The sequence below is a fragment of the Sciurus carolinensis genome, chromosome 12, assembly GCF_902686445.1.
Source record: "Sciurus carolinensis chromosome 12, mSciCar1.2, whole genome shotgun sequence".
Taxonomy (NCBI): Eukaryota; Metazoa; Chordata; class Mammalia; order Rodentia; family Sciuridae; genus Sciurus; species Sciurus carolinensis.
Genome location: NC_062224.1, coordinates 89,097,724 through 89,111,290, shown reverse-complemented (window position 1 = coordinate 89,111,290; position 13,567 = coordinate 89,097,724). Strand labels below are relative to the sequence as shown.

The 13,567-nt window shown below is 37.8% G+C and overlaps 1 protein-coding gene across 2 annotated transcripts; it reads left to right on the top strand.

Moving 5' to 3' along the window:
• The first annotated feature begins 7,718 nt into the window (after positions 1 to 7,718).
• Positions 7,719 to 12,695, top strand: C12H1orf53 (chromosome 12 C1orf53 homolog). Of its 2 annotated transcripts, XM_047521068.1 has the most exons (4): positions 7,719 to 8,175; positions 11,037 to 11,138; positions 11,437 to 11,541; positions 12,362 to 12,695. In XM_047521068.1, exons 1-3 carry the CDS (start codon positions 7,912 to 7,914, stop codon positions 11,518 to 11,520), a joined length of 450 nt encoding a protein of 149 aa, XP_047377024.1. In that variant the 5' UTR covers positions 7,719 to 7,911; the 3' UTR covers positions 11,521 to 11,541; positions 12,362 to 12,695. The 2 variants fall into 2 exon arrangements, with proteins under 2 accessions (XP_047377024.1, XP_047377025.1); XM_047521069.1 differs by lacking the exon at positions 11,437 to 11,541.
• The last annotated feature ends 872 nt before the right edge of the window (positions 12,696 to 13,567 follow it).

The window sequence follows — 13,567 nt, the reverse complement described above, 5'->3', positions numbered from 1 at the left end:
CAATGGTAGTTCCCTCCAATTCTTTCATAATGGCATTAATCCCACTTTTGAGGGTAGAACCCTCATGACCTAAGCACCTCCCAGAAGTCTTACCTCTAATACTACCACTTTGTTGATCAGGTTTTAAAGGAAGAATTTTGGAGAGACATGTACATTCAAAACCATAGAACACAAGAATATCTAGAATAATATAATGTGGGAATTCGGAGCAAGAGAAACATGCTTGAGGTGGTGTGCACAGACTTACAACTGTTTCTTTAATCTTTTGTTTCTTACACTGGAAGGTAGGAATGTGGATATTGCTACATCATCTTTATATTTTTGTTTGTGTTTGGCATATGTACAATAAAATCTAAGAAGGAATGACACTCATCCTTCCTTTCTCTCTGGTCATTGCCATACCCAAATATGATGCCTAAAAATTATGGCAACCTGGGCTGTCATTCTGAGGTGGGCAGTAAATAATTATACATGGATTCACTGAGGGAAACCAGAGCTGAAGATGAAAAGAACTTAGTTCCTTGCTGCTGTCAGAAAATCACTGAACCAACCCACACTGCAATGCCTATCTCTGGACTTCTAGTTCTGCAAAATGATCAGTGTTCTTACTTAAGCAAACAGGATTGGCATTTGCTGTTGCTGATAACCAAAAGCATCCCAACACCATCCACAAAAGCCCTCTTCAAATCTTCGCCTTGTCTAAAACAATGTTTCCATTCACAGAGCTATCAAAATTATAAACATTCTTTATAATCATTCTTTATATCCTTTAGTCTCAATTCAAATTCTACTTTTGTTGTAAGACTTTTCCTCACCAAAAATCTCTCATTCTAAACAGCTTCATTACTCACTAAATATAATTATTTAGTGATAATCAAAGGATACATAAATTTAATTCCTTACAATCAAGATGCTTTGGAAACATGGTCTCTGGAATGTTAAATTGTAATTTTGGTTCACTATAAAAAAAAACTGTATTTAAATTAATGGAAAATTTGTTTAATTATGCATACAAATAGCAAGGTTTTATCATTTATCAATAAAAATTAGTAATCATTCAATCAAGCTAAGCTGCATGCCACTGTGGATTGATTGTAAAATAGGCAATTAAATAGCTGAACACTAATGTATTAAAGACTAAAAGCACAAAAGTGGTTTCTCAGTTCAGCAATAATCACAGCTAAATGTTATGAGCCATTACTACGTGCCAGGCACCTTGCTAGATATTTTATATACAATATCTTATTTAACTGTCACAATAATTTGGCTCTGAGATATTATTCACATTCCACAGAGGAAGAAACCTACACTAACAGAATTTCAATAACCTCAAAGCCACAGAACTAGAAAGTGGACAGGTTAAGATTCAGTTAAGACAATTCTCTTTCCACAAGCTATGTCACCATGCAGGAATTTCTTTACTCAATGAATTATGGGTTAGTCACTGTTCCTAAAAATGAAATAAAATGGTAGGCAGAATATACAGGTTCATACTATCATTAAACTTAGACTGATAGACGAATCACACAATTAGGTTTCAAATACACCACTGATTACTTCAGAAATTTCAATGTAGGCATAGCACTTATATTTTGTAATGCTCAAATGACCATGAAGCTTTGATTTTTCTGTTATTATTGGTCTCAGTAATGTAATGCAAGCAGGGTTAGTTCATAACAATGCCATCCAAAATGTGCCATCAAGAAATATGATCAGACAGAGCAAATGATATTGATGACATCCTTACAGAATTATACAAATATGACAACCCACACAGCAATGGTACAATTTAACTGCATGAGAAGAATCATGTTCCCCAGGATTTCAAAGACACATCAGCTTTACACCTGCAGAAAACCTAAAGGGGTTGTGCGTGCTGTGTAGATCACTGAGGCATATCACTTGTACCCACCACTGGGAAGATATTAACATGGATCATACTCAGTAGACTAGTCATACATGTCAATGTCATGGGTATTTGACCTAAAACTCAGTGTGCCTTTCATTCCAGTCATGGAACAGTAGACATGCTTTTCTCCCTCAGGCAGCAACAAGAGCTCAAACAACAGTCTGATTTGTATGTTGTATTTATGGCCTTAACCAAGCTCTCTGTTACAAATGTGATATGTGAGAAATCCTATAAAACAATGTCTATCTATACAATTTTAAAAGCACAGTATTGTATTTTTAATGGATTTGTTTTACTGATGTAAAAATTCTTGTAATTTTTTTAGCAATGTTCTGGCTAGAAAGTCCACTGTTAATACTGAATGGACATTAAGAGTAGGCTTCATTTCTAATACTTGCATAACAAAAGGGCTAGAAGTAATTAGTCTGGATATTTTATGTGACAGTGATTGTGTGCATGTAGTTTATAATTGGAATGATTGTTCAGGGTTAACAAGGCTGCACTTCACTGTCAACATATACTTACTTCATTTGAAATGCAGCCCATACACTGCATTTACCATTAATTCAATGACTGGGAGGAACTTATAAAATAGATTGCCAAAGAAAATAACAGTTACCTTGTTATCTTAGTATATTGGGTCTCAGAACAATAGCCTAAGAACAACTGATGTGCTGATAACTCTCAATCATGATTTCTTAGTCATAAACTACTAGGAGAAAGTGCATTTGTATAATTTCTTTACTATTCAACTCACATGTACATTTTTGCTGCCATTATTTATTCATCCATTCATTAAACAAGCTTTCTTTTTCTTCTATTTTTTAGCATTTCCTATGTACTTGTGCTACTGCAAATACAGATAAGTCATATAATCTTTGTTCTTAAGAACTCACAGTCTGACAGGAAAGCAAAACTCATAAAATTTTGTAAAAGGAAAAGCATAAATGAAGAGTCAAGCTTTGGATTTCATAGGAGTCTTGAGGTGGTGTTTCCAGCCCATCCTACAGAGGAGACTGGGGAAGCAATGAACAAAGTGAGTAGTCCAGGAAGACTTGATGATATGGGAGGTGATTGAGTCCTTAAGGACAGGTAACATAACTTCACTAATCCAAGGGAAAGGGCATGAAGATTGAGGTGGAGATGAGGGGTAGGTCATTTCTTGTCAGAATAAACAACATACACAAAGTATGAACAATAGATCTCCAGCACTTTGCAGAGGGCACTTATACATAATAAGCCATTTTGAGATAGGGTCTTGCTAAGTTGCTTAAAGCCTCACTAAATTGCTGAGGCTGGCTTTGAGTTTGCAATCCTCCTGCCTCAGCCTCCCAAGCAGCTAGGATTATAGGGGTGCACCACCTCATCAGGTCATTATTAATGTTAATGGACTATTCATTTCTAGTTGTAGTTGGGGGAAAGAAATGATAATGAACTAAACTAGAGCAATGATAGAAGAAAAGAAAGAATCAATTTGAAGTTTTTTTAAAAAATAAATTTGAGACAATTAGAGATTACCTACAAAGCTGGCAAAACTTGGTGATAGTCTGGGGGGGGAGATGTAAGAAGGGTTCAGGATCACCCCAAGATCTCTGGTTGGGTAACTGTGCCTTTATAACAGAAAATAAAAAGGGGAAGGAAGATTTCAAAGACTTAATGATGATTAAGTACATTTTGGGCACAAGGAGTTTGGGGGTATTTTTAAATGTTTATGTCCGGCAGGCAGGTGAATATATATGAGTTGGCTCTCACAAGCTTTGACTCTGATTAAGAGATCTGGGAGTCATTAGCATAATTAATTGTTAACTGATTAATAACAGAAACACAGATAAAGTCACTTGAAGTATTATACAGTGAGAGGAACTGTATGTAGGCTGAGGATTGCTGTAGAACTCAGGAAAATAAACATTTAAGGAAGAAGAGGAGAAAAGCCTTTAAAGAAGTCAGAAAAAAATCATAAGAACATAAATATGAAGAATTTATAGTATACTAGGTCAAGAGGATAGCTATGAGGTACAGAAGATCTACCACTTGAAAAGAAGCATGGAGTTTTAGACAGGTAAATAGTATATAAGTGTACTGGATTTAGCTGTCAAGTCAACCCTGATGATTAAAGTTGGCAGTGGGGTAGAAGCCAGACTACTATTCATTAAAGAATGATTGAGAAAGTGGATGAGGAAATGAAAAGCCTACATTACTTTATATTACATAGCCCATACACGTGTCCAAGATAACAAAACAAAATGGAATGATAAGGGCCAAATGCAGTGGGGTTCTAGGCATGGAACATTGGTGGAGTGCCATTCACTGTGAAGTCAGCAGAGGTTTGTTGGGCTTGCATAGAAATGGTTATAATTCCCCAAAGAATGTTCTAAGACCAGCTCTGTGAAACAAAGTGTGCTATTGGATATCCGATTAAATGGAAAAAAGATTCCCTATAGGCAACCTTAGGGGCATGTAACATTTGCTCTCAATCATAAGAATGGATAGTGAAAATGCACTCTACGTGGAGCATGACATGTCACAACGTACCATTCGGGTATTTGAAAAACATCAAATACATAAATCAGTGTCCAAAAGGAATTCAATAAAACAGGCAGAATATGGACAAGAAATCTGTTGGTAGCTCTGTGGCTCCAGCACTAATTTGTCCATGAACAGCTCAATAGATTCATAATTCATTAAAAGATAACACTTAAAGTCAATTAGAGGCAGCATTTCAAGAGCTTAGATCAGATCATTTGATAATGAATGTATCTATTTTGTTTGTCAGCAAAACAGTTCATTGTTTTTTAATAAGATTTCAGACTCAGTATTTCTTTACATTTAGTTTTTTTTCAAAAACATTTATTTGTAACAATATGTAATGGGTATGTTCAAATATGCAGTATTATGTACAGAAAATTAATTTAAAATTTTGTATGGCAGTTTTGCCCAGTAGTTAGAAATATGTATTTCAGAATGAACCATGGACTTATTTATCCAATCAAAAATTCATTATTCATTACTCAACATGTACATTAATTCTATGTGCAAAACTACATGATGGGCTGTGAAGATACAAAGACATGCTCCATGTAGCCGTTTATGGTATTTTGGGAAAACAATGCCCAACAAATTACTACATTTGAAAAGCTAAAATGGTACAAAGACTTGTAAGAAATCAAAGGAAGGGAGGGAAAACAGGAATAATGGAAGTTCTTATAAATATTTAAATACTAAAAGGATTGGAAGGGCTGGTGGCATTTATTTAGGTTTTAAAAATCAAGGTTCTATTTGTTAAATTGTGCCCTCAGCATTAGTACAGACCATTTTCAGTCACAAATTTGTGTGGGGTTGCCAATAGGCAGACCCAGGATAGGCACTGATAAGCTTAAGTGTAACCTGTATGCCTAAGATAGGTTCAGGACTGAATCTATGATGAAGTAGGCTGTAAAGACTACTAGGAGGGATACAAGGCTTCTTCTATCCTGGAGCTTCATAGCAAGGTTCTCTCTCTCTTTGAAAAGGAATTAACCCCGAGAAGGCAAAGTCAAAAAATGGAGAGAACTAAGCCTTGATCATATCATGGAGCCTGTAATCAAGTTATACCTCATAGTTATATATGCAAATATATATTGTATTATAACCAGATTTGAGTTGTACAAGATATATATGTATATGCATATATATGTACATATATATGACAACTTATAATTCTAACATACCTATTTAAAAATTAACATAAATGAAATATAGGGAAATACATTTCCCTGAAACCTGCCCCCAACATAACAAGCATGTTCAGGATCAACATAAATATCCCAAATGATAGGAAGGGTTATAAAACACATCCAATATCATGTTCCATATAGGATGATAGTGCAAAACAAGTCTTTCTAGAGCACATCTAGATGTAAATGCTTCATAAATAAAATGAGAACTCAATTTACCATTCTAAGGTGGGGCTTAGTGCCTTCACTTTGTTTTTATCTAGTATAAAGAATTGGAGAAGAAACAAACACACAGAATAACCTAAGTTACTTGATATTCAAGGAAAGACTACAAAGATCAAATAAAAATTGAAGGGGTGGATAAAGTATTCAATATCTAAATGCTATTCTAATTAAATTACCAATTATTTAATGATTATTAGTATTGAGATAACTTCTCATTTTTTTTAATTACACACATTTCCAATACTGATCATATTTTAAAGATATATCTATAAGAATCAACACACTGGTAACACGTGAATAGCTTTTTCAGCCTAAATGTCCTGAGGCCTTGACTAAGCAGGATGATTTTTAACCTGGGAATGGAGGAGACTGGAAAAAAGTTCTGCCTGATTCACTGATCTGTCTAACCAAGTAATCTGAAAACCATTTTTACAACTTTTTAAATTATTGGTTTTTAATTTTAAAATAAGTACAGATTCATAAAATGTTGTAAATAAAGAACAGAAAGGTTCTATGTACCATTTACCAAGTTTCCCTCAAGGCTTACATCTAATTTATTCTACAAAATGAAAACCAGGAATTTGACATTGGTACAATGTGTGTATACTTCTATGACTCTTATCACACGTAAATTTGCATAACAATCATGGACCAGATGCAAAACTATTACATTGCTCCAAGGATCTCCATCGTTCAACCCCTTTACAGTCACTTCCACACTCCCATCTCTACCAAAACAAATTTCATGTAACAACTACTCTTTCTAGATGACTCTGTTCATTTTCTATTTAAATCTGGCCTTGTCTATTTCACTTCTGTAAAATGCTGTCCTCATTTTGAATTTGATGTTATGGCCTATTCAGAGGTCTGATGCTCAATTTTGAAAACACGTCAATAAATCTGAACCTTCAAAGTTATTTCCTTTGAAATTGTGGTGGTTGGAGGGAGTCTGACTTATTTGAATTCTTTTCTAATCATAATTACTCGTTTTTGGTGATTTTTGAATATTACCCCATGCTTCCATAGCTTGCTCTAGAATCTCTCCATAGTCTTCCAGGTTTTAAACTCTTTTTCTCAGAATACTAAATGTTCTCCAGATTCTAATTTATCATTCCAACCAAAGGAAATATTTGCAAAATAGAATTACAACATATTAATTCACTGAGATTTATAAAGTCCCTGCAGGGTTGTTTCAATTAGGTCTTAAAAAAAACTACAATGTGATTACAGGGTTGCAAATACAGACACCATAAAAAGGCTTGTGATGGTCTGTGGTGGCTAAGTCATCCATCTCATAGGCAACTAAAGACTACCCTTGTCCTCAAAGATTCATTCCGGCTCTCAGTTCTCCATACTGAAGAGCATAAAAAACTGTTACTCTTCACTCTGGCCTTTTCTTGAAACCTAGGTTGGGGGTTGGGAGTGTGATGGTGTTAATTTAATTCTAACACCTGAAATTACCTCCCGGGCTTGTGCTTCTTTTCTCCAAAATCAATTTTTGGGGAGTATCAGAATAACTTTCAGCTCAGAGAGGAAACGTTATTTTAGTTTGGACTTTGTAAATATTTAGCAACATCAAAACATCACCTTTTCTCATTCAGTATGCAGATTTCTAGTTTTCATGGTAGGGTGGGCCAAAGAACCAAGATTCTGCTTCCAGCTTTATTCCTACCACTTAGTACAAGTAAACAGCCTCTTGTAGATAGGCCCAAAGGTGGCAACAAACCTCACTTTCTGGGATTTTTAACAGTTGTGCGACTATGCCCAATCTGGTCTAATCTGACATGGGAAAACTGTCCACCCGTCTCTCAGAAGAAACGTAGTTTTAACGTAGGTGCAGAGGTGGGATCGCTCGTCCCCGCCCCCGCACCTCTTCGGCTCCTCCTTAGCAGCCTTCGGAGTCCACCTAGCTACCGCGGGGGAGCCTGGCAGGGCCGGCAGGCCCGCGCCCCGACCCTTCTTCCCGGGGTGGCCGCGCGCGGCCCGTGCACAGCGCCAGGCCTGCGCTCGCCGCCCCGCCGATCGCGGGCGGGGCGCTCCGCCTCCCAAAGGCTGGCGGCGGCCATGGCGGCCAGGCGGGTCGGGGCGTGGGCGGGCGCTGCGGTCCGTAGGCCAGCCCCCTCTGCCCCGCCGCCAGTCCCTCTCTGGGTCAGCAGAGGGCTCCGACAGCGCCTGGGCCTCACGCTGGGCTCGAATTCCGAGGGAGACCACGGCGGCTCCGTGCCCGGCTCGCAAGGCGGGCCGGAGGGAGCAGCGAGGCTGCCGGCGAGCGAAGAGTTAACAGCGGCCGAGCTGCGGATCGCGGAGCTGCACGCCGCCGCCTGCGCGGTGAGACCCCGCCCGGCCCAGCCGGGCCCTGTCGGTGCGCCTGCGCGCGCGGCAGCTCCAGCCCCGCTGTCGCCCCACCCTGGAGAGCGGCTGGGAGCGCCAGCCGGCCGATCTCGGCCCTCGGTTTCAAATCCGCACCATTTCGCTGGAAACCCGGCGTTCCAGACAAAGCGTTTACCGAGTACTTTAAGGGAGAGCGTGACTCGTTTTCTGATCAACGTTCGAGCTAAACTCGGGGTGCAGAGTGTGACCCAGCACCACGTGTGTTTGTGTCTGTGCGCGCGCGCCCGTGTGCGTTGGGGATGGGGAGGGGGGTGTGTGTTAAGGGATTGATGAAGATGAAGGAACTGAAATCATAGGGAAAATTTACAGTGTTGTAGAAATATGCTGTAGCTGTATTATCCCTGAACAGTTTTCGGTTTCCAGTGATTTTAACAATGGAAAACAGTAAGACAAATTCAATATTTGCTACCTCCCTCTGTTCTTTTTCCTCTCATCAGGTGTTAACATTCTTCCTAAACACTCTTGAGCTACGTATGTTTCTATTTTGTGGTTTTGACGATCGCTTGTTACCACCAATATCTGAATCGATCGGCTCCCTTCAAGTCCTCCACTACCAGCCTTGCTGGGGATGGAACCCAGCCAGGGCCTTGCACATGCTAGGCAAACGCTCTTTCACTGAGCACACCGGCAGCTTTCCCTTCTTTTCTAACTCTTCAGACTGCAGAAGTTAGAAGATAGCACATTTATCTTTATATTACTTTTACAAAAGAAAGGATGAGATAAAAAGAGAAACATTTCTATAACAATTATATAAAATGATATGAAATTAACCGCAAGTGCATGTGTGTGTGCATACATGACAGTACTTGATAGGACTAGTGTTATATAGTGTGGCTTGAGTCAGAGGGGTAAAGAAGAAAAACTTGGATTTTGACCAAAGTTGATTTTTTTTAATGACAATTTGTAGGCCTTGAGAATCCACTGACCCATTCAAGTGTTGAAACTGAATAAAGATTCATCATGAAATGACTGGCAGCTTTTGATTACTCTTGTTTATACTCTTAAAAATAACCTGTAATTTGTTCCCACACTTCACATATAAATACGGTGATATAAGCTAAAAGTTTCAATCTTTTTAGAACAAACACCAGCAGCATGTAAAGACAGGTTCAGTCTGCATGGGGAAAGAAAGGAGCTTTTTCTCACTCAGGGAATCCACACTTGTTTCATCAGTGTCAGTATCAGGTAAAATGACAATCCCGTTAGTAAACCCAGTGACAATTTTTTCAATGAATCAGAGCTAGTTCACAATGGTTCTATGCCTCAAGGCAGATAGCTGTCTTACCTTTCTCTCAGTGCTGATGTGCATCACTGATTACCTTGCTCTCCAATCAGACTGTCAACCCTCTTGCCGCATCTTTGTTGCCACCATTATGTGAGCCTTGTTTACTGCGGACAAATTGCGTGTGTATGGGCAGCTAAGGAGCTCAGAGGTGCTTAATCAAATGTGGAAAGTAAGAGGGCCAGCGCATGCGCAGGAGCAACCCTTTAGGTTTTCAAGTTGCCAGATAATTGCCCTCAGAAGATACCCGGAAGCTATAAAGTTCTCAGGGTTTTTTCTTTTTTTCAAGTTTACAAACAAGGGCTTTGTAAATAAGGAAGCGAGATCCTGACAATTGGTCATTCAATAGTTGTGTTTAGTGTTCCTGGCTTCATGTAATCTGCTTCTGGTCCCAGAGGATTTGAAAGGCCCCTGAAACCAGTCTGAAGACTTGCTAGATTTCTGTGGCCCTGGTCTGTTTTACTGGATTGTCTTAGAATGAGCCTATCCTTTTGCGACACTATTCACAAAATGTAGTTGTTCAAAACCTCAACCAGAGTAAAATATCCTGCCACTAAATAAGATAGTGGACAATTAAAGAAGTTGTGACTCCTACAAAAATGTATGTCCAAAGACATACTGGTTTTGTGTGTATTTTAATGAAAAGCTTCTATACAGGAGTGATTCAATAGTTATTAAATGGTAAAAGGGTTATATAAAAACCCCATAGGGAAGTTCCCCTACAAAATCTTAAAGCTAAGTAGTGTCACCTAAATGACCCAAATTCACTAAAATGTAATTTGCTTTTACCTTCACACAAAGTACTCAGGATGCTTTTATTTATTTTTTATGTAGGTAGAGAACACTTCCTTGACATGTGAAATAGTCTTACTAAAAGTTGCCTTTGATCAAACTTGTGAAAGACATGAGTGTTAATATGTTAAAACAATACTTTTCACTTAAAAATAGAATAACACTCCAGAAAAAAAAAATAGTATAAAACGTATACTAGTATAAAACATATCATAAAAGTAAAGAAAAGCATTCAATAATAGCAAAGGTAATACTTTTCTATAAGGAATGCTGGTTTTGATTAGCACCTTTTCTGTAAGTTTAAATCATTATCCACATATTTTAAGTTCTGAAATTGCAACTGCAACTTCTGAGTGAAAGTTCATTTTCAGCCTCTTAAGCTCTTAAAATCATTTAAATCACCTGTTATTAAGTGTGTTACCTGGAAACTGAATGAAAAATATCAGAGCAGTGACTACATTGTTATTGAGTATAGAGGAGTTCTTGTTTTCCCATCAACTTCTCATTTTTCTCAAATTGTATATTTTCTCCTTTAGTCACATAAAGTTAGATTGTATATAATGTCAGAAAGCATTCAGTCTTTAATTGCAAGTACCGCTAAAATTGTTGGGAAGAAGTTTAATATTATTTTTAAAATTGTTCTGCAATATTTTAGAAGTAGAAATTATGTTGAGATATGATGAACATGGAGATTAATGAATTGCTTTATTTTATTACTCTTCAGACTGGCCAGCTTAACTATGTGGACCCAGCTACTGGCTACATGGTGCTCACAAGGCTGGCCCACTTGCAGAGAGGTTCCTGCTGTGGCTCCGCCTGTAGACACGTGAGTAACAATTCTCGCCTTACAACAGCAGTTTTTGGTGCTTCGTAAATACCTATTATTTGAACAACAAGTCAAATAAAAAAGCTAAATAGACCTGGAGTGCACTTTTCACAAGCTACTTTAGCCAAGGACAATGAAGTCCTTAGTACCAACATAGGACCTTTAAAGTTAATGGAAATTTCTAACCCTTCACTGCAAGTATCAGTTCCTTCAAATACTGTGACTTGAAATTCATGGGCGCTCTTTATTACAAGGAAACTTTTCATGAGGTTGCAAATAAGTTATGTTCACTGGGCAGGTACAAAGAGACAGGAAAAGAAATCAAGAATGTTGCAAACTGGATCCCAGAAAGCCTTTTCTTTATTATTCACTGAATAAATAGAAATTTGCCCAGCATTAAGAGGTGGGTTTACTTAAATGGTAAAGATTTCTTTTTTTCTTTCCCTTCTCTCCCATTCTTTTTCCTCCTTCCTTTCCCTCCCCACCCTTCTCCTTCCCTATATCCCTCCCTTTTGCCCTTTTAACTTCCTTTTGCCTTTGTTTTTTCCCTAGACTTTGATTCAAATAGTCTGTGAAACTAGATTACCCTAAATTTAGTGCTGTACATTTCCTAATACATTTATGTCAATAGATAAATTTCTATGTATACTTATTAAGATGAACTAACTTCTCTGTCCCTATTTTGGTGAAAGAAAAATAGGATTTTTTAAAAAAACTATCAAAAGGCACAGCATTAAGGTAAATTGTTATAGGGTTAAGATTATACACTTAACATCTGTAAACAGAACACTTTGTTTTGTTGCAAGAAGGTGTTATTTCCTTTAACTAGTCTACTTGAAAATTATAGACATTAAATGCAGGTATTAATCATAGCCAGTATTGAAAATTTCACCCTTCACTTTCATGTATGTTCCTACCTGTGCCATTAGCTGTTTCTAATCAAATGCATAAGAGCTTTGAGTAAATTGAGGACTTCAGGATTTCAGGGTTTTTGACAGTAAAATGCTTAAGGTTGGAAGGATGCATTTAGGAAATGGTTCTTGGATCTAATTAGGACCATTTGCCTGAGGTTGCCATTATTCTCCTCTTTAGTCTGCAAAGTGTGATAGACCAAGTGATCTATATAATGTTATTAGCAGTCTTTTATTTTCACCATGAGAAGTGTATTTTTTCAAGATGATTATTAGATAATTCAATAATGTTATGTTTTATTTCTTCTGCAGTGTCCTTATGGTCAAGTCAATGTTAAAGATCCATCTAAAAAGAAGAAATTCAATTCATATTTTTATGTTTGACGACAGTTTCATCTCCATTGTCTAATTAAACTTGTATTTGTTTTAAAAAATGAAGCTTCTATCAAATCTGTTAAGGATTTGAGCCCTAATTTAATCTTTAAATGCATATATTAAAAGAACATCAATAAAAAGAAAAAGCTAACAAATGTTGTGTGTTTCTGAAGTGGCACATTGATAGCTATTTTCCTTTCTTTTTGCTTCATTATCTGACACATATGTTGAAGAAAGAAAATAATGACTGTTCTATTAAATAAAAGTAGCAATCAGGTCACATGAGTAGCTCTTGGTTTTTCTTAGCCTTGGTTCTCCCACTGTTTTCTCATCAGTGTTACTATCCAAGGGGGGTTGCTGGCAAATAGAAGAGTACATCCTTCATTTTATTTATATCTTGAGCTATAAGGAGATTGATATAATGTTGTGTTGTGCAGCATATGAGTGCCCAAGAAGTGCCATCCTGCGTCAAGAAATGCTCTCATCTTCCATCTGTTCCTTCAATGAAAACTTTAAATCATCATGACCTGGGGGTCAGGCTGCAGAAGATGCCACACTTAGACCATTCTTTCTTCCCTCCCCCATCCTTTCTTCCTCCATCTCTTTTGATACATCTCAGGCAAATCTATCTTACAACTTTTTTTTTTTTTTTTTTTTTTTTTTAGCTACACGCATTCTACTCACTGCGGTGATGCCCCTGTGAAGTGTCAGTCTCCAAAGTTGAGTAGGTGCTCCCAGGGACTGTTCTTTTCACACCTTCTCTGCTTCTCTATGAGGACAGCGGCCCTCAGGAGACCCTTTTCTGCTGGTGGAAATCATTCAGTAAAATGAGACTGCTGCCTAGTAGGCAGGCTGGCTTGCTCATAGCTGACCTTCATTCAGTCTTACCCTGGTGGAATCTGAAATGTTCTGGAACACCTCAGGAGTCTGCTTCAGGCCAGTCTATGACCCCAAGGGCTTTCAGATCTGAATAAGAGAGGGCCCTGATGCCTTCTGTACTTGATTCAAAATACAAGCCCTTCCTAACTGCACAATATATGAAAAGAAGCCTAATAATTTAAATGTGTCTCTTAATTATGACTCTTTTTTATGTCTAATATTAAATTGCCTCCAGATATTGTGCATTTCTGATGCCCTTGTTCT

Bases quoted from the DNA above. Each gene is read 5' to 3' on its own strand.
- C12H1orf53 (XM_047521068.1), top strand. From the start codon at position 7,912: ATGGCGGCCAGGCGGGTCGGGGCGTGGGCGGGCGCTGCGGTCCGTAGG. The intron at 8,176-11,036 runs GTGAGACCCCGC...ATTACTCTTCAG, and splicing joins TGCACGCCGCCGCCTGCGCG to ACTGGCCAGCTTAACTATGT. The intron at 11,139-11,436 runs GTGAGTAACAAT...TTCACTGGGCAG, and splicing joins GTGGCTCCGCCTGTAGACAC to GTACAAAGAGACAGGAAAAG.